Genomic DNA, 21,475 nt, shown 5'->3' with positions numbered 1-21,475 from the left:
AAAATCTGTAGTGTCTCAGTGTCCTAGAATCATATTCATTCAAATGAACCATGATCCCACAAGTTCTAGGTTTCAGAGATCTTGCCAGCATTCAAGACCACAGTCACTCCCACCTATAGATGTGGACCATCTTCTCAGTTAAGGTGGCCAGGTAATTTTTTTGGTTCGCTTCAAATGGGCAGATGTCCAAGACAGGCTGATCGGTCTGCAGTTTCTGCAGCAAGGAGCCATTGCTGGCATTCCACAGCTAAAGGGAACAAGGAGAGGAAGTGGTCAGCAGTCAGGCAATTCTGTTGGGGGGACTGACTTCACAGACAGTACCACCCCAAGGAGCAAAACAAACGGCAACTAAACTTCACAAGGCAAAGCCAGCACCCCGGCAGATTTCAGGTACAGTCGCACATGCTGGAACTAGTGAGACAGCTGTTCACCTGTAAATGGATACAAATCAAGCTGAACACTTTCCTTCGGTGCATTTGCCAGGCACTCAGAGAGGACACCAGAGTCCATAAGAACATGTTCCTCTCCCTCCTCTAATGGAACCTACCTTCTGCTTGTTGTAAATGTTGATCATTTTGTCCTACGAATTGTGCTCCACATAATACTGCACCGTAGAAACTCTAGGCCTATGGTTGTAAACCCATTTGGGACTGAGTTAATAGAGGAGGGGTATAGAATGTGTCTTTAGTAAGTATTTTTTTTAACAATAATAAGATAGATTTATTAGAACGTTCTGTCTCAAAGGAAAGGACAGACCCTCCTTAAAGGAAATATGGAGGAGGTAGTCAATAATTTTTGAGACAGCAGATTAAACAAGGAAGAAAAGCAAATCTGTTTGTTTTTCGTTTTAGTAACACAAAGTAACTAAGACACTGGGCTTGTCTGTTTGCTTTCTGTGTGATCATTTAACTTGTTCCTCTACCCCCTGCAATCCCGGTCAGAGAAAGTGTTAGACTCTCAGAGAGGTTGTCATCCAGGAAGCTCTGGTGGCTTAGTGGTAAGGAACTGTGTTTCTAATGCAGGAGTACGAGGTTCGTATCCACAAGGTGCTCTGCAGCAGAGAGATGGGCAATCCTCTTATGAGATTTACTGCCTCTGAAAGGTCAGCTAGGGGCAGGCTCTGACTCTATGGTGCCCAACTTATAGAAACAGGTTAATGCAGGTAAAATGAAATACAATGAAATATTTAAGTTCTTCAGTCAGAGTAATCCCGTTTCAAGTTCTCATCCAGCTGGGTGCCAGGTACCATCATGTTAGTTCTGACTCACAGCAACAGCAATCCCTTGTGTACCTCCTGGTATTGCACCATCCGCAAAACTGCTGCTGTGGTCAAGCCCACTGTTACAGTCACTATGTCAGTGCATCTCGCGGAGGGTCTTCTACTTCTTGCTGACCCTCTACAGCTGATAAGGTACTATGGGGGGGAAAGTTAGCTTTTTTGGGTTTCCCTTAACAGATCTCTATTTAAAGATAATAAGCTCACCAAGGCAGAGTTTGATGATTCGTCCCCAGAGCACACCAGGAGGTTGCCATCATTCTCCGGGCTCCGGAAAATGGCACTTTTGGTCAGTAGTTTGCAAGCGCGTCCCCCCAAAAATGTCTGTACAGGATGGCATGAGCAGACTGGCTCCCCAGTATCATTCAGGGTGTAGGACAACTCCATCAGCACACTTCGGATGGTTTGGTGGTTTTTATCTAGAGGACAGAGAAATCAGTGTTGCCCGTGGAAATGATTTAAAATAAATAACCGAGCTCTTGAACTTCAGTCACTTAAAACAACCCGCAAAATCCACAGTAACTGAAAACAAGCACAGTAACCAGAATAAATTAAGAGTACAAGGAAACTCAGAAACCCTAAGCAAGGAGAAAGCAAGACTCTACAGTGAGTTTTTGTCTATGGGGAAAACAATTCTGAGCACGAGCTAATCTTTTACAGTGAAATCACTGTATCTCATCAAACATTTGGAAACTGACTGCTCCTCAGAGTTTTACGAAAAGACTTTTTTCCCCTCTTCCCCACGTGAGGACCCCAAGAACCTGTGGACCTGTGCACTGTTATCAGGTGAAAGTATGTTCTACCGAGGAACAGGAGTCTGACTGAAGTAGGAAATCACCTACACGGCATCTGTCCGCACAAGTCACAGCAATCCATTTTGGCAACAGAAAACATACAGAATGGGCAATCTAATAATTATCTTGACCAAACACCTGCTGACTATCAGAATGGTCCCCAGGAGTTCATATGCCTGCCTGCAGGGCAGGGCAAGCGCGGGAGGCTTAGTCCACGGGGACTGTGCTAAAAAAACCCACCCTCTCAATTCAAATCCACCAGGAGGGGAAAGCCAGGCATCTCCTCCCATGTGACTTCAGTCTCCCAAAAATGGCTCTGGAGTTGCTCCCAACTCAACAGCAATGAGTCTATTTATTTAGGCTACTGCAAACCTGTGTATCGTTGGCTGACCCCTAGATGAGGGCAATAAAGTCTAGCTGGGTAGCCCCATACAGCAGACGGCTGTCCATATTATTTCTCTGTCCTTGGATGACTGACAAGTCAATACCCTACTGTAAGGGAGTGCTAGTGGCTTAATGCTAAGGAGTTGTGCTACCAACTGAAAGGCAAATGGTTCAAACTCATCAAGAGAGCCAATCTCCTGTGCAATTTCTAGCTTCTGAGAGGAACTCTCTGGAGAGTCAACTATGAGTCAGTTCACAAACACCACCACTCCACTCTGAGTCTTACTCAGTTGCCTTCGCTAGTGAAGATTAAACGAGGGGCCAGCAGGAGATAGGAAACAGTGTCTCGGTGCTCACAGGAGGCTCCACCAGGACAATTCAACACTCACCAGGCCGGTACGTCACGAGACAGTGCCGAGTAGTACTCTCTGTCTGAAAGTCTGTGCAGCCACCTGGTTCCAAGGGCAGGACATGAGGCCAATGAGTGAAGCCCACCTTGAGCTCCCAGAAGGAAGCATTCTCCAAGGTTCCTGCCAGCACCCCACCATAAGGAAACAGAGCTGAGGCAGCTCTGGGTATGTAAGACAGGGACACCAACGGGCATCTGAAGGAAAAGAAAAGAAATCACCCTCTCACGTCAATGCTGGGATTGCTCCAGACCCACCAGCAGGAAGCCAAGCACCCTGCCACCTGGACAGAAGAGGTCAGAAGACTCAACAGTCTATGATAAAAACTACCAACACCTACAGAAACAAAATAGCATATATATATATATAGTAACCTGCATCTAATTTCAGGGGAGATGACAGATGCTCTAAAAATAATTACAATTAATTAAGCAATTTAGGCACAAGGTCAAAATGACAAGGAAGCTTGACTGGAGTGAAGCAACTGGTAACAAGATCAGCATACATACAAGAAAATCCAGTAAAGAAACACAGCTTACATTTACCAAAGCCTTCAAGCTGCAGTTGACAGACCTTTCATTTAAAATACAATCTGAAGCAACTACATTTTAATTCAAGAACAGGACCGTGAAACCCCTCTGGGTCTCTTTCTGTAAGCACATTATCAGGAAAGATTTTAGACTAAGAATCTTGTCAGAAACACAAGTGTATAGATGATGTTCCTGTGAGTTTCTTCTGAAGTTTCCAAAAGTTATCACTGTGCTTATTTTATTTAAGTCTTCCCTGTCAAGTTAAGCCAATCAAAGCAACCGAAAATAAAAACAAATTTTCCCCTTGCTATTTTAAAACTTACCATCTATTAAGTCTATATGTGGACCCCTCTACAGCAACAGCAGTTAAGATCTACCCAGAATTCTCCCTTGTGTTTTAGTCAATCTCCTGAAGGCGAGGGTGTAATCCTACTTATATACTTCCATAAACCTGAAGGGGGTGGAGGGACCACACGTGCACACAAAACCCGTATACAGTGCGGCACCAAGACGCCCCTAATTAGAATAATCATCACCTTTATGTTTAAGATGTTTCCTCTCTCCCCTTTTAAATAAATACTGGAGTTGGAAATGGCAAGTTATCTTAAGGTACTTCCAATTCGACTGAAGTCAGAGTCCCCACACACCTTCTGAGAACTTTCCGCCCTAGGGCAGCGTTATGAGTGATGTTAAACATATTCATGTACGGGCCTTAGTGGTGTTAGTGGCCAACCCATCTTCAGAACATCAGGTGACTTTATCAATCTCACAATTCCTTATCTCCATTATAAACAACAGTAATATGGTAACTGCCGCCTAAGTTGGTTTGGCTCTCAATTAGGAAAGTTTTTAGTATCATTTTTTTATTGGACTACACTGATCTTGCAGAACGTGCAGCCAGCCAGTGCTCTTTGGAGGCAAAGATGATAAAACTTCATCTCACATACTCTGGGACATCATGACTGAGAAGGTGGGGGGATGGCGAAGACTAGCCACCAGGTGGGGGGACAGTCACTGCAGCAAAGGGCTCACGTGTGCCAGAGATGTGAGGACAGCACAAGACAGGACAGAGTTCACATCTGTTGTTCAAAGGGTCTCTGGGAGTCACACTCAACTCGACAGCACCTAACAACAATAACATGTTGCTCTTTTAAGCCATGAGCCTCCAAAAGTCCCCAATGTTGCTTTTACTAACTACGTGTTGCAAATTAGGCTCACAAAAGGCCAAGAAACATAACCAATGTCATACAACTAGGAAGGGTTTTGATCACCGATGTAACGTCATTTTATATTGGTGAGTCAAGAACTATGAACTTTCTATACTATGAACTAGAGTTTTCCACCATGTGAAGTACCACGGACTTAAGCTGAAGGATCATAATGATTCTGAAGCCAGACTGGATCAGCTGACCTCAGAACTGGCTGGCTGTGAGTATTTCTGACCAGTCATGGAATACCATCTGCAGAGAGCACCAACAACATTAACAGGACATGAGGAAGTCACCACTGACAAGGAGAAATAAGAAACTCCCCACCTGGCTTTCTGAGGCACTAGCTCCTGGACGTGGCAGCCTGTGTTTCGCAGATCATAGACGAGAATCGAACCATTGGCCAGTCCAGCATACATGTAATTGCTCTCATCAAGACACCAGCAGCAGCTCCAGACAGGACGTCCAGCATTGTAGGTCTGAACGACAGTATTGGTCTCTAGGCTGTGGCATTAGAAGAGAGTTTTATAACTATGTATAAGAACATGAAAAATCTGATAAAAATACCCACCATCTTCAGTACAGCTACCTACTACAAAAGTTGCATTATAGCCAATGAATAAAAATTACAAATACACATAAGAAGAAAAATGAAAGCACAATCATAAAGCATTAATCAGAAACACCTTTAACATCTGAACTTTCCCAAGAAGCTGCACTGCAATCCCAGAGGTATGTGGTTCGAATCCACCAGATGCTCTGCTGGAGAAGGAGGGGCAATCTCACCCTGGACCAGTCAGATCGGATTTGATGGTACACACACACAAAAATAATAATAATAATAACAACAACAACAACACCCCCAAAAAACCTATATGAGCTTTCCTTAGGTCTCTCATTAAATAATCAGAACACACAAATGCACACAAAATGTCACACTCAAATTTTGGCCAAAATTTAGCTGAAGACTCTTGAAATGTTATGAAGCTTATTAGAACTGATAAAGCTATTTGGTATTCCCCAGATTTCGTGAGTGAACCTAGATAAGAAATTAAGTACCAGACATCTGATCAGAACTACTTTAAAGGAAAAGGTTCATTGCACAACTTTTTTTTTTCATGTGTGTACTGTCAAATCAGATCTGACTGGTACAGGAGGAGATTGTTCCTCCTTCTCCAGCAGAGCATCTGGTGGATTCGAACCCCACACCTCTGGGATTGCAGTGCAGCTTCTTGCCAGTAGGCCACCAGAGCTGCCTTCATTGCACAACTTTTACAACAGCCAAAAGTGAAAACAATGAAAATATCTACCAACAAACAGATGAACAACAAAGAAATGTGGGAGACATATACACCAAGCTTTGGAGGCCTGGTAGGAAGTTACACTGTTAAGCAAAGGCTGTATGCATTTCTCTGGTGGTTCAAATCCACCAGTGGTTCCATAATACCATTGTGAGACTTACAGTCTCAAAAACCCGATGGAGAGCCAGTCATGGGTCAGTTTCAACTCGACTTGAGAGATACAGAAACTTTTTTTTTTGAGGAAAGATAAACTGTGATAAAAGTAAACGCTTACAAATTGGGCTTTCATTCACATTTTGTTTCATAACATTAATTTTATAACACTCAAATGTAATTGTACTTTTCCTACTTTCTCCTTCTAAATCTCATTTTCATCAGTCATCTGTCTGCCTTGCCTGTCTGGCTATGTATCTGTTGTTGACAAACTGTACTTTTTGGGTATAGTCTTCCCTTCATAGGAAATAAGCAAATTAAGTAGAAAGCAAAGATTATTACCAGAGACAGGAGGAAGGGAAAGAAGTCTGGGGGGCATTAAACTTATATTTAGGGTGGTGGAATTCTTCAATAAGGACAGTGACAACAAGACAAACAAGAAAGCTGTACTCAAGGCCACTGAGCTGTGCATGTGGAAGCTGTGTTGGTGAAGTTTTGGAGTATTTTCAAACCAGTCAAGAACATATGGAGGACAAAATGCCATAACTGAGGATATGAGAGAAGTAATTCATGGCCGTCAACATGAGCAAGCGCCCAGGAAGCATTCTGTCAGGAAGCACTCTGAATACAGAGACCAGGAAAAAGCTGACAAGGCTCCACGGTGTCGGGTACCAGGCTGTCTACAAGTCATTACCGCACCACTTCTATCTAGGGAACTACCCTTATCTGTTTGAGCTCTACCTCAAAATAAACACTTGTAACCAGCTGTGGCCACTTTTAAAAGTAATAGATTTTAAACTGCTAGGCTTGGATTTCAGAAGGGAATTTTCTCAGACACAAAGAGAATCTGGACTATCAGCCTCATAGAATCCTCATAGTCTGCTGCCCAGGTCCCCTCCCCTCCAAGACACACTCACCTCGTCAGTTTAAGAGTATTGTCCAGGGAAGCAGAGAGCAGCAAGCCTCGGGATTGATCGCTGAAAGCCAATCCTCGAATCTGCTTACTATGCATCGGAACATACTGGTTGCTTTTCATGTTGGCAGTACTCAGCATCTTAACACCGAAGCCTGCAAAACAGATAGTCAATTCAGGGGAAAGCTAACTATCTTCGTGTGCCTCCGCTGCTCACCTATCTTGGAATGCAATTCCCTGGGAAACAGCTAGCTAAACAAAGGAAATAAAAGTTCCCAAAGTTATAATCCATTTAAAAAAGGCACATTCCCAACCTTCTAGAACAAGAGGTGCAAGGAAATGAGCAAAGAAAATGTGAAACAATGAATGAATTAAAAAACCCTCAGACCAAGTACATTCCCAAAAGCCATTAACAGGTGAATAAATAAATTTGCTATAAATATATAAGATGGAGTTAAGTACTCAGTAATAAAAAATAAGCTGATACACCTCTGTGATGTCAAAGTTATTTTTCTCACTGTGTACCGTCGAATCGGATCAGACTGGCACAGGAGGTGACTGCCCCTCTTTCTCCATCACAGCATCTGGTGGATTTGAACTGCCCACCTTCGGGATTGCAGTGCAGCTTCTTGCCACTAAGTCACCAGAGCTCTTCTGATGTCAAAGTTTTATGGTTCAAAATGTCTTTCCTAACCAATGAATAACTAGTTTGTGCTGAAGTATTTACTATAATAAGGAGAGAGAATAAGTGTGGGTTACAAGCCCCCCCTTACTGGAGACTTAGATAAACTCATGGGACCTCAATGATAGCTCTCTTTTTTGGGACATCTGGTTTCCATCTACAACGCTCACCAGTGTCTGCAAAACTGGCCAGCAGTGAGTCACGTGAAGTACTCTGCTGACAGGTCCCTGGGAGACCTTCCAGTGAACCAGCACACCCAAGGGACATAGAGGAGTGAGGGAACTAAGTAAATGAGGGACTGCTGATGTAAAACATCATGAAATGATACAGCAAGTTTATAAAATTATACAGCATGTGGGAAAATGCTGACTGTGCCCCTCTCATACCTGCTCTACAGTTAAGTCTTCTTGTTGATTGCCTTCGAGTCGAGCACGACTCATAGCGACCCTATGAACGAAAGGCCTGGAGCCCCTCTACAACTATTGACATGTATCAAAGTTCATAGTTTCTGGAGGCATGTTATTTAGGAAGTGGATGCCCTTCATCAAGAAATCCTATTAAATGTGTTACTTTGTTCTCTTAATAAGATATGACGACAGTTATTTTTACTTAATGTCTACTATTATCTGAATTACACAAAAAACACAATGTCAACTCCCCAATTCAAGATAACCTTGAATTATACTTCAGAAAGGTCAAAGCCTTAGAAATCCCATGGGGCAGTGCTACATCATACACGTGGGGTCCCGTAAGTTGCAATCAACTCGATGGCAAATAACAACAAGGGAAATTAATACAGGTCTCTTTCTTTTGCACAGGCCAACTGCCTCTTCGCTTGTGCAAGTGAAAGGGAAAATCAGATGGATAATCTCACTTCCTCTCCCCTACCTGGAGGCCCCTGAGTGTCTGTGCACTCACAGTTCTATCAGTGAATAGAAAAGCACATGACAGACTAGGAATTCCACTCCCAACCTCACACATATGTTTGGAGACAGTTCGGAAGCACTTGAAAGGCACGTGCAAGTGGGGAAAACATAAAATCAGGCTCAAGTAAAGGGATCTGGGAGCTGGGAGAGATCACAGGCTAAAACTAGAAGAAAACATCTGCACCGTATAGGAAGGATACAGGGAAATTGGTTTTTAAACACTAAGACAACTTAAAAGCATGCTTAAAATTCACAAAATTGAGATCACAGCCTCTACGAGTCAACAGCTTCATCTCCTTTGAGATCAGATGAACTATTAAAAGATGCTGCCTGCCACCCCTGGCAACTGTTCTGACCAATGGCACAGGAGATGAACCTTGACGGAGCCAAAGAAAATTATACGCCAGGTTCCAAATTCTGTTTTAGATGCTTCATGTTGCTGATTACAATTCCATGTGCTTCCATTACTCTTGCACTCCTCTGTTATTATATGCATGTGCCCTTCTTTCTGGGCTTTATCACTGGACAAATGCTGCCTTTTTACTCCAGTATGATAAACTGTTTAAAAGTTCATTTGTTTCCGGTGCTACTGAATACCTCTCACAGGCTGTGTGTTGTCTAGCTGAAAGCTGAACCACAGGAATAATGTCAATTCTAGGCCTGGAGGGTGACTAAGGGCAATAGTTTCAAGTCCATCAGACCAGTAAGCATGGGTGTTTTTTTGCTGTTGGTAATGATTTTAGCTTTGTTCCCCATTTTTCTACCACTGTGTCAGGGGCTCCGTGTTCCCTTTCAGAAGAGCTGGCATTGGTAGCGTGGCACCTCAGGGTCAAGTTCCCAGGGCCCACTTGTCCTTTGGACAAATAGTCTTTGATTTTTCTTTCACTCATATTTGCTCTGACTGGGAAGAGATCAATAGCTGCACCTGCTGAGGTGTTCGGAAACTTCTCTGAATCCAGTTATTACTCACAGAGCAGCACACAGAGGGGCATTTCCTCTGTAGACTCTGACATGTCAATTCACTTTATGTCCCACTGACTCGAGGTCATGTCTATTGACTTTCGGTTCTCCATCTCCCAGGCCAATAACTCACGCCTGCAAGGTGTTTAGCTATGACCAAAAAGTCTTCCTAATTTTGTACTGTTTCTTCCATTCTATGCATGGACCTCTTTAAAGCACAGACAGACAGACATATATACAAATCTTGCTGCCAAAGTGCTATGGTCATGCTTGCAGACATCCTGTCCTCTGCTTACACATTCCTGGCATCAGCCTATGCGTCCACTTGTAGATTAATGTCTGTTATTACTGATGCTAGATCCTTGTCTACAACTCTTGGACACCTCTTTTTTTTTGTTAACAAATGATCCTTTATAGAAATATTTTCATCTGTAGTTCCTTAGCTAGCTGGGCATTCCACAGCGCCACTGCTGATGTCTTCTATGATGTCATGAGGGTGACGGCCATCAACATAGCAGCCCACAGATTGGGCCGTTCCCAGGATCTCTTTAGTAGTTCCAGAGAGTTCTCTGGCTAAAGACCAGTGTCTCATATGCTGGGCAATGCCAACAATCTCATCAAAAGTGCTATTTCCACTGTGCTTAATATTTTTCTGCTTCTTTCTGTCTCTGGGTGGTTCCTTTAGGGCTTTGATGATCAGGGCAGAGGCAGAAGGCACCACTTCAATCTGGGCCTGTCTGTTCTGAATGGTCAGTTTCACTGTAATCCTTAGTCCCTTTCCAGTCACCGGTGGCCTTGGCAATGTCATCACCAACCTTTTTTGGAGACAGACCCAGCGGGCCGATCTTGGGGGCCAGAGCGGAAACGGCACCAATTTCCCCACTGGTACACCTCAGGTACACGACTTTAATCTCGTTGGGGTCAAACTTGGCCGGCATGGTGGAGGCGGCTGGTGTCGGATGAACCCGGATGCGGGACGACCGAACAAAGTTGCACCGAGGCCTCCTCCAAGCCGAAAGCTGAAAGCTGGACACCTCTTTTAATGAGTGTGCTGACCCCCTTACAGTAAATTGCTTCTCCCTTCATCCAATTTATTACATGTCTCTTACTCAGTGATTTCCCTCCATTCCCTAGATTATCCCTTGTTCCTATTAAAGAATTTTCTGTTCTCCATGTAAAAATTTTCCTTTACTTTCGTATAACAGTGACTTAAACAATGCTTGCCCTTTTGCAGAATTTCAATTCTGCTATGTAAAACATCACTGAAAACACCAATTAGTACATACATTGCCACTGAGTTCACTCCAACCCAATGAACTGGACAGGACAGGGTACAAGTGCTCCATAGGGTTTCCAAAGACAGAAATATTCAAGGAAGTAGATTATGACCTCTTTCCCATGCAAAGTAGTTGATGAGTTTGGACTGTCAACTTTTCAGTGAATTGCTGAGAGTTTAACCACTGCACTACTAGAGATTAACTAAGAAATTATTTTTAATTCTATCTCATTTCCACTCAATTTATCATACTGTATCAGCACTTCTACCCTTGTGAGCAAATTTATGGGGGGAAAAAAAACCCAAACACTTGAAGAGTGTTTGTCTTAAAAGAGGAATTGAGGAAAAGGTCATTAATTTTGTCTGGGCTGTGGTTGTTTATTACTCACTATTAAGATCTGGAGCACGGAGAAAAGAAGAAAATGCATGAAGCCCACAAGCTGGAGTTCTGGCCTGCTTACCTGGCACGAAGGAGGCCTGAGGGGACGGCTGCGACACCACCAGGCAGCTGAGGGAATCACAATACGCCATGATTCGGCAGTTCCCGGTCGGAGACACCGTGAAAGTCTTCTGGAACTGATACTTGTGTTGGCCCTGGCTGGAGGACAGGGAGCTGAGGGAATGTGCCGGGCAGCTCTTGGGGTGCTGCAAGATTTGATCTCGATGCTGAATAATAAGTTTCTGCAATTCCTGTAAGAAAAAGGTTCTCGTAAGAGACAGGGTTTTAAGGTGGTATTTTAACATAAACTCTAGAAAATTACTGTAGTTTTCAGTGACTGAATTAAGGAATGTACAAAATCACAAAATATTAGGGTTGAAAGTCCTTCATGGCCACCCTGTCTAAAACTCTAATTTTACTGAGCAAGTCTAGAATTATTATCTTTTAAATGACTTAATTAGAAGTAAAACAGAGAGCTAGCCAGCCACACTTATTTATACAACTCTTAGCAAATTCTATGTGTATCTGAGTGAACTCTAGGATGTTCAGATTCTACTTTCATTCTGGCCTCAGAAGTTCTTTAGATTAGAAATAGCTAGCGAGCTCTGGTGGCCTAGTGGCAAGAAGCCCCACTGCAATCTCAGAGGTACACGGTTCAAATCCACCAGATGCTCTGCTGGAGAAGGACGAACAATCTCCTCCTGTATCAGCCAGATCTGATTTGATGGTACACACACGGAAAATAAGGAATGGCAAACTCACCTGGACACGACCATGAAGCTTGGTGCACTCTTCAGTGAGCACCTGAAGCTGGAGCCTGCACTCTGCCGATTCTAACTCAGCCTGCTTCCTCATCAGCTGCTCCTTTAACAAGGAACTAGAGGGGGGAAGCCAGAAATCGCCACGGTTACTTCCCATCAAGATGGCACAGTCCATTCGACATATATATCCTGCTGTAAATATTTCACAACAGTGAATGGAAAAAGAAAAAAATGTAACTGGTGTTATTTATCAGCAACCTTTTGAAATCCTAATCTTAAGACTGCACATGTAAAATGTCACTGATAAATGTCTTCAGTGCAGAAAACTATTGTAGGAGAGCTTGGTGGCATGAGAAGCAAACAAGACAACTTTTCAGTCGGGAGCTAGATCCTCGAGATACAAGTCAATCTCAGATCCACTCTACTTTCTGTGTGTGGATGTTCCTGCAGAGACTCCACCCACCTTTTCAAGTACTCCTGTTCAGCAGTATCCACAGCTTTCAGAGTTCGGGTATAGAGGACAACAATGTCACTGTGCTTGGCCTTCTTGTTGCACTAGAGTTTGATGAGACACAATTAGTAAGATTCTAGGAACCCTCTGCCTCTTCATGAGTATGTCGACCAAAGAGACACAACTCCTACCCACCAGTCCTTACCTGGGGACATTTTCGGGCCTGTCCTTTGAGCCACTTAGAAATGCATTTATACCCAAAGAGGTGCCCACAGCGTAATGCTGAGAGCCGGTGGTCCCCAGCATTGGTCCACTGCTCCAAACATATCGTACAAGTCTCTCCATCTTCGTCATCCACAGACTCAGAAGGTGGTGGAGGGTTTGCTTTTTGGGGAGACTACAAGATGGAAATCAGAATAAACTTGAATTACAGAACATGCAAAATCAGTCTTGAGGCGGTTCCACAACCCTATCAAATTCACGAAAGCACACACAAGTGTTATTACAAGAGGGAGGCTACAGAAAACAGCAACACCAGGAATTATTAGCCATTTTTTCAATAAGGCAACCTGGCAAAATGTCATAAAAGCCATTAAATACTATTTTACATCTTAAATAATTCTTATAGTTATTTATAAAACTATATAAATAAATTAAGTCAGAAAAAGATATTCCCCTAGCCATATAACCAACAAGGATGAAATGGTAAGTTTATTATACATTGACAACTCAGAGAGCTGTATAATATTTAGGTTATGTGAATGCATCTGTGGAAAAATCAACTATGATGGAAAAGACATAAAGCACCTGTTTATTATCAAAGAGATCACAGTTTTCCTGTGCTGTCAGTAACAACACTGATGCCACTGAGTCAAGCTCCAACTCATGAGACACAACGCAAAACGGAATGAAATGTAATTAGACGGGAATAAACTGATGCCAGGTGACATCAAGCACTGGGAAAAGGGAGAGAAGCAAGCATGTTTTATAGTTGCTGCAAGTGGAAGTTGACACAAGGTGATGACATTATCTTGCGGACTAATTTAGCATTAGCTATCAAAGAGAAAATTTGAAATCCATATATATTGCACTGAGTTTTGCACAGTATATATTCCAGGAGTTGGAAGTTGACTTAAAAGCAGTCAACAATAAAGGAGGGCAGGGGAGAATCAGTCTCTCTCTTTAGTTTTTATTTATTTAGTAAATAAATGCTCAAAGAGATTTAAACTTCGCTCTGGTGGCATAGTGGATAAGGAACTGTGCTGTCAATTTAAAGGCAGGTAGTTTGAATCCACCAGTTTTGTGGGCAAACTCCTCCCGTGTTATTTACTGCCCCTCAAGACCCACTGGAGGGTCAGCTGTGAGTCAGTCGGCTTCTGACTAAACAGTAGATGGCACATAACAAAAAACCGTAACTTTACGGACTGGTAAGAGGGAAAATCCCTGTATTGTGAAGGGAAATAAGGGGTAAGATCTCTTTTTTAAAAATATACACATACAGAGACTCATAGGGTTAAAATTTTTCTCATAAAAAATTAAAACCTTGGCGAGCTCTGGTGGCCTAGTGGCAAGAAGGTGTACTGCAATCCCAGAGGTGTACAGTTCAAATCCACCAGATGCTTTGTTGGAGAAGGAAGAACAATCTCCTCCTGTACCAGTCAGATCGGATTTGACGGTGTACACACACACACACATAAAATAAAAATAAAAAAAAATTAAAACCTTGCAACAATGAATGAATATTTAAAAAAATGTAACTGGGGGAGGGAAATGGGAGAGGGGGTAAAACGTGCAAGAATGAATGAATGAAAATCTAACTTTTCTATAAACTTCTGTTAAATATCACACTCCGCAAAGCTCTTCATCAAATATGAAGGAGAAATTAGATCCTTTGCAGAAAAGGATCTTAAAGAATTTGTGAAGACCAAAAGTACAAGAAATTTTAAGTGAAGTCCTCCACAAGGAGATGCCAAAGGAAAGTAGGTAAGACCCCAGTAACCAGAAACAACAGAAAAAGAAACACGGCAAAATGGCACTGGCCCAACAATAATCACGCTTAATATGAATAGACTAAATGTGCCAATTAAGATAAATAGAGTAGCAGAATGGATTTAAAAAAAACAAATAAAGCCCACCAATATGTTGTCTACAAGAGACACATCCAAGGGGAGCTCTGGTGGCCTAGTGGCAAGGAGCTGCAACTACAAACCCAGAGGTGCACGGGTCGAATCCACCAGATGCTCTGCCGGGGAAGGAGGGACAATCTCCTCCTGTAGCAGTCAGATCTGATTTGACGGTACACACACACACAGACACATCCAAAAAGTGGAGAGAAAGAGAGACTCAAAATCAAAGGCCGGAAAAAAAATACACCAAGCAAACGACAACCACAAAAAAGCAGCATGTGTATGAGGACCCAAGGGGAGGAGGGTGGGAGCAGAGGGATGATGACGGGTGGGGGTAGGGGGGAGTTAATCATAGAGTCATACAATTTGATGAGTAGAGGGAGGGGTATGTCAAAGAAATGGGAAAGATCTGGTGTAAAAAACAATGTGTATGAACTTTGAGAACAAACCAGCATAAAATAAAAATTTTATTTAAAAAGAAAAAAAATTAAACCTGCTAATCATGTATCAAACCCACTGCTGTCAAGCCAATTCTGACTTACAGCCCTGGAGGACAGCGTAGAGCTGCCTCATCAGCTTCTGAGTCTACAAATTGTGGTAGCACTTTACCTCATCCTTTCCCTGTGAACTGACTGGTGGGTTTAAAGTGCCTGCCAATTCTTACATTAGCAGTCCAAAGCTTAACCCTCCGTCCTACTAGGGCTCCTTGGTGACCATACAGAAACGGGCAAAAAGCTTATGTGAGGGCAGAATCCACAGCAGATGAAAACAACTCCACTATTTGGGACAATGGTAGGGAGACAGGTGTTATTTTAAAAACTGTTTATTTCACATCTACTCTTTCAATAGACTTTTAACCCCTTTAGTCACAACCAATCATATCTGCTCCCTTGCAAACTTTTTTTTTTATGTATTTATGTTTTATTGATTATGCACAGGAATTCGACTTTTTGAATCATAACAAGTTATGGCTAACATTGAGAAGAATGGGAATCACAGAGCACTTATATTTGTACTCATGCAAAATATGTTATCTAGACCAGGAGGCTGTTGTGCAAACAGAGAAAGGGAACATTACATGATTTAAAATTAGGAAGGGAAGTGTGCCAGGGTTGTATTCTCTCTCCATACCTTTTCTTATTTTTTTTTTCTATAATTATATTTTATTAATTTTCATAAACATTTACAGAGATTTTGGGTTTCCATTCATTCATTGTTGCACTATTCTCTCTACCCTCCTCCCAGTTTGTTCTTGTCCATCCCTTCCAAACTTTTAAAAACAGAAGCAGTAGTAACACAGGTAACAAATAACTGGAGTAGCATCTACACCTGGACCTCCCGCCCACCATGACTGTAACTTCCCCATTTCGGCCTGCAGTCAGTATTAACTATCCTCGAGCTGCCTCTGATTGTGGTTACATCATATGAGTCAGCAGAACTGGTGCTGCACACGGTTGGTTTTCAATGACTGATTTTTTGGAAATGGGTATCAGGCCTCACTTTCAAGGAGTTTCTACGTAGACTGGAACATTTTGGTTTGCAGCTAAGCGCTAAGCCTTTTTTTTTTCCTTTTAAATTTCATTATTTTTGTTTGCGTGTACTGTCAAATCAGATCTGACTGGTACAGGAGGAGATTGTCCCTCCTTCCCCGGCAGAGCATCTGGTGGATTCGAACCGTGCACCTCTGGGATTGTAGTTGCAGCTTCTTGCCACTAGGCCACCAGAGCTCCCCAGCGCTAAGCCTTTTATATCGTCTTCTAGTCACTTCTGACTCATACTGACCTTCCATCAGGTTACAGAGGCTTTTAAATGAAAACAAGTAGAAAAATGTCCATCTTTCTGAGTCTCAAGACCTTTGGGTTAACCACTCAAATGACTAAACTGAACCACAGCCCAGTGACTCCTTTCAGTCTGCAGCCTGCTTATCAGAAAACCTAAACCTTTAATTTAAAAGTGTTTAGGTCGCAATCAATGTCTCAAAAGGTTTATGAATTATTGAATGAAAAACCAATTTCCCCCATAAACTTCCATTCAAAACACAGTAATAAGTTAAAAGAAAAAAAGCAAAAGTCACCTCAAACCTCACCAACAAAAGGAATAGGCAAGTAGACGAGGAATAGAGAGTGGAGTAGTTCAGACATGAGATTATGTTGGCTTGGGTCAGAACAGTAGCTTTGGTAATAAAGATTAGTAAAGATACATTATAGAAGTGGGGGGGGGGAGAAATAAAAGGATGTTCATATTACCTCTGTGGGGAGAATTTTTTCTCCATCAATACTAGTAACTTCCTGTTCTGCTGTAATACTTTCTTGTGGTCCTCTAACTTCTTGCTCTGCTACAGTACTTCCTGATGGCTCTGGCAAGTCACTTCCAGAAGCTACAATATGGGTAAAGAAATAAAAGACCCTTTTCAAATGCTCCACAACAAAAATGTCACTTTGAAGACGAAGGTATTATATTTTCATACTGCCTTTTATGCATGCAATAATGACAATAAAAGGTGGTTGTTGCTGTACACCATCGAGTTGGAACCAACCCACAGGTGACTCCCCAGTAGGCTTTCAGAGATTATAAATGACACAGGAGGAGACTGCCCATCTTTTTCCTGTGGAGCAGATGGTGGGTTCAAACCGGGTGCTTCTGGGTTGGCACCACAGCTCCTTACCACTAGGCCATGAGAGCTCACTTAGATAGTGAGTAAGGTAGACTACTAACAGATGACTTTGAATTATGCTGATGGCAAATACCGAACAAATGGACTGACAGAAGAGACATTCTGTAAACACAAAGGTGGCAATACTTTAAAAAATCCTCAACAATATGGATCGGCATAGTGCCTGCAAAAATGGGCTCAAAGAGTAAAAATTGTGAGGATGTCCTAATATCCGGCTGTTCACACTTGCTCAAGAGTCAGAAATTACTCAATGGCACCTAACAACAGTGGTTCTGTTCCACTCCTGAGTCCACTGCATGGTGCCTTGTAAGGAAGAGAAGGATATGCAATGTGTGGCTAAGTGCCTCCAGGAACAACTGCTTCCTCTGTCATGAGACTAAGAACTAGATGGTGCCCAGCTATCATTACTGCACATTCTCATCAAAGACTCCAGATATCTGGAGTCACGGAGGGTGATTGAAACCTTGAAACTACTGCCCTGAGAGAATTTTTACATCTTAAACCAAAAATAGCCCCAAAATCTTAAAACCATATAATTTGACTAGTAAAAAAGGTTTTCTTTGAGCATGAGGCCCTTTCAAGAACTTTCTATATAGAACTGAAGTCATTACCGAGTTCATCACTCTCACATGGAGAGGCTGGGAGATTCAAACTTGCCACTTTTGGTTAGCAGTCAAATATATAACGTATTACCAAGGGTTCTTTCACGTACCTTTACACCTCTCTTAGTTCTTATAGCAAAGAGCGCTAAAAGCACAGCAGCTAAACACTGCTAACAAAAGTGGTTCAAACCTCGCAATCTTCCCAAGGGAGATACATGTGACATTTTACCTCCATAAACATTACAGCCTTGGAAACCCTACAGGGAAGTTCTATTGTTTCCCAGAGCTGCTATGAATTGGAACTTAAAACAGTGATAGTGGGTTTTGGTTTTGTAACATCTTAGAAGTGTGTTATGGAGCACAACTGACTGTGTCCCCCAAAGAGGTATGCCGAAATCTCAATCCTCATTACCTACAAATGGGAATTTGGAATGTAAGCATTTGCAAATATAATCAGTGAGGTCATGGGTGTGGACCCTAATGGAATCTGGTACCCCTATAAAAGAGAGAAGGAAAACAGACAGACACAGACATATACACAGAATCTCATGATGATGGAAACAGGTATTAGGTAATGCATCTGTAAGTCAAGTAACACCAAGGACTGCTGGCAACACCAGAAGCTAAGAGGAAGGCACAAGCAACTCTCCTTTATGCCAATCAGAAAGGGCATGGCCTTGGTTTTGGACTTCTAACATACAGACTGTAGATGAGCTCTGGTGGCCTACAGTATTCCCAGAGGCGAGAAGTTCGAATCCATCAGATGCTCTGCTGGTGAAGGAGGGACAATCTCCTCCTGTACCGCCAGATCAGATTTGATGGTACATACACAAAAAATAATTAAAAAAAAATGCAACAATGAATGACTAGAAACCCTAAGTCTCTGTAAACTTTCATTAAAATTAATTAAAAACAACAACATATAGACTGCAAAGGAATAAATCTCTGTTGCTTTAAACCACCCAGTATGTAGTAATTACGGCAGCTCCAAGAAACTAATATGGGGGGCAGGGGATGCCACTGTACTAAACTGTGGAGCTGTGGCCCATTCATTCGAACTGTGATACTATACTTCATTTTGTGAAGATACATTTATACCATTAATGGGCATTTGGGATAATCTTTAGAATTGGATGGTTGGTGAGGATTTGGTTGTTGCGTTGTTTTTTTTTAAAGTTACAAACAGTGTTGCGATATCCTCATCCGTGTTTATGAATACACATACTCGTATGGACTGCTAAGAAAACAAACAGATTCAATCTGAAGAGGGTTAAACCAGGCTGCTCCTTGGAGGCAAGGATTCTCAGGCTCCGTCTGACATACCGTGGACATGTCCCTTGGAGAGGGACATCATGCTTGGGAGGGTGGAGGGTAGGCACAAGAGGGGAATGCCCTTTATGAGGTGGACTGATTCAGTGACTGGGGTAATCGGGATGGGTGTGTCAGAGACAGTGTGACTGGCACAGGACAGAGCAGGGTTTAGGGCTGTTGTACATAGGGTCGCTAGGAGTCGCAAGCAACTCAACGGCACGTAACAACAACAATATACTTGTTATACACCTAAAAGTTGAATCAGCTGTCAGATTAAAAGTTGCAAATTGAGTTTTAAAGGCTAACACCAAAAAATGAGTCAGATCAAATCCTTTCTTCCTAACTATGGCTCAGGAAAGCTGTATACTATTAAATAAGAATCTATGACATGGAACTAAAAAAAAGAAAGGCAAGTATCAAAGCACAAATCCTGACAGTCTAGCGTCGTGCCAAACTTGGATAAAATACCTTCCAAAGTAACAGTTTGTGGTTCCTCTTCCTGCACCACCTCCTCATCCTCGGCAGAGCTGTCAGAACTGGAACTGCTTGACTCCTCCAAGTCTTCAGAGGCCGGATTCTCACGCTGCCGGGAAGGACTAGCAGGCAAAGGAGACTGGGAAATGCTCACTTGAAAGAAAGAATTCAAAGATGTCCTTGACCTAAGGTGCAAAAAAAGACAGACTTATAGTGAATTGCACCATCATCACATGAATAAGGCAGTATGAAGGTAAACTGGTCTACCAACTAACTCTTACTTAATGCCATTTAATGGCAATATAATGCTGCTCTAAAAAGTGAAAGAGAAAACTAGATTCTCTCTTTTCTATTCAAACATTAGTTACAATTATCCCACAATCAATTATCCACATCAGAGTGTGGTCTTATGTAAGAGTTAATTCTAAACTAGTTTTTACTGACATAACAGTGTCTTTTAGAACACATCTCAGCCATGTGTCTGCTGTAAGGCTGAAAAAGGACTGTAGTCACATAAACTCTAATTCACATTCTAGTTTTTCTCTTCTAAATCCAGCCTGCTCACCCTGCAAGTCTGTTGAAGCACCAAATGATGTGCCAGAAAAGCAACACTTTTGGATGACTGGGTTGGACTCGTAAGCTTGAAATACTTTCTGGTGTCTAAGGTATACATGATCAAGCCAATGCTACAGAAACTTGCCAACAAAACAATATCTCCACAGGTCAACTGTGCCAGGCTTCAAAGTACTTTATCCCTCCCTCAGTAATTTGCGAAAGAAATAAATTTTTAAGTGTGACTAAGGGCTCCATGGGAGAGAGGTGGATTCCTTCGGTAGATTATAGCTTCAGAATACTATGGATCAGAAACAACTGCCAATAGTGGGTTGTGTTTAGTACTTGGAAATAAGGGTTCTGGAAGTTGACCCAGCTGGCCAAAGGTCACTCTAGTCTTTGATGGCACTAGGATTATGATCAGGACACAAGAACCACACGTTTCCTAATTCTGTCTGTTATGAATCCCACAGCAGATCTCTATTCACCTGGCATTGTCTGTCCTCTGCGACCCTCCAGGCCTTGCCCGGCGTGGCGCAGAGCCCGTTCTCCTCCTTACTCGTACTGGCCCCACACTGTGGTTTGAAGGGAGAGGTCTCAGGAATTCTATCATGCCATGAAGCCGCTGCAGTCCGCTGAAGAAGGTGGTCATCGAGTGGAGTGAAGCTTCCCGGACAGCAGCAGGGTTAGCACCAGCTTGCTGTCCACCTTCCCGTGAAGGTCCCGTATCAACATTCTCCACTCTCTGTTCTCCTAAGGGAGGCTGTTCCTCCGTCAAGTCAATGGACACCTGCGGTGGAGGCTGGACCACGGGCAGTCTTGCCTGGTTGTCGACCACGTCAGCTGAGGGAGGCTCTTCTGCAGGAGGGGATTGTTCTGCAGTAGGATGATCGGACTGTTCCGGCAGATCATACTCCATTGCTTCATGAGCCGTAACTAAAGAAGGAACGTTTAAATATTAGTTAAATAGGTAAAAATTATGCCGTGTAGTTGATATGATTACACCTAGTCTTTCACATTTTCCAGGGAGGTCTGGTGGTGGAGTATGCCATAAGGGGTTGTGCATACTATACAGAAGCCACCTTTATTGGCAGTTTTGAGACCAACAGCGGCTCCTCCTCCCATTAGGAAAAAGAACTCTGGAGGCCTAGTGGTAAACTGCTCTGCATGAAGCCTCTGTGATTCCAATTTTAGTGCATTTAAAAACAAGCAAAAATCACACAATTCTATCTATAAATCCAAAGTCTAATCCATTTCTGTATTATTTCCTAGACT

General features: G+C 42.5%; 1 protein-coding gene across 1 annotated transcript; it reads right to left on the bottom strand.

The window, feature by feature from the left end:
• Nucleotides 1-103: 103 nt before the first annotated feature.
• On the bottom strand, nt 104-21,119 carry RFWD3 (ring finger and WD repeat domain 3). The gene is made up of 12 exons (XM_006878862.1): nt 20,689-21,119; nt 19,678-19,833; nt 16,834-16,954; nt 12,667-12,858; nt 12,474-12,565; nt 12,012-12,126; nt 11,272-11,500; nt 6,971-7,121; nt 4,927-5,103; nt 2,844-3,058; nt 1,484-1,695; nt 104-247 (listed from the first exon to the last, which is right to left on the bottom strand). The coding sequence occupies exons 1-12, from the start codon at nt 21,117-21,119 to the stop codon at nt 104-106; spliced, it is 2,235 nt and encodes a 744-aa protein (XP_006878924.1).
• Between the last annotated feature and the right edge of the window lie 356 nt (nt 21,120-21,475).

Source organism: Elephantulus edwardii, unplaced genomic scaffold, assembly GCF_000299155.1.
Source record: "Elephantulus edwardii isolate Elephantulus edwardi_28Jun2011 unplaced genomic scaffold, EleEdw1.0 scaffold00001, whole genome shotgun sequence".
In the NCBI taxonomy this organism is placed as follows: domain Eukaryota; kingdom Metazoa; phylum Chordata; class Mammalia; order Macroscelidea; family Macroscelididae; genus Elephantulus; species Elephantulus edwardii.
Note: the sequence above shows the minus strand (reverse complement) of the source record. Positions and strands in the feature narration are given on the sequence as shown.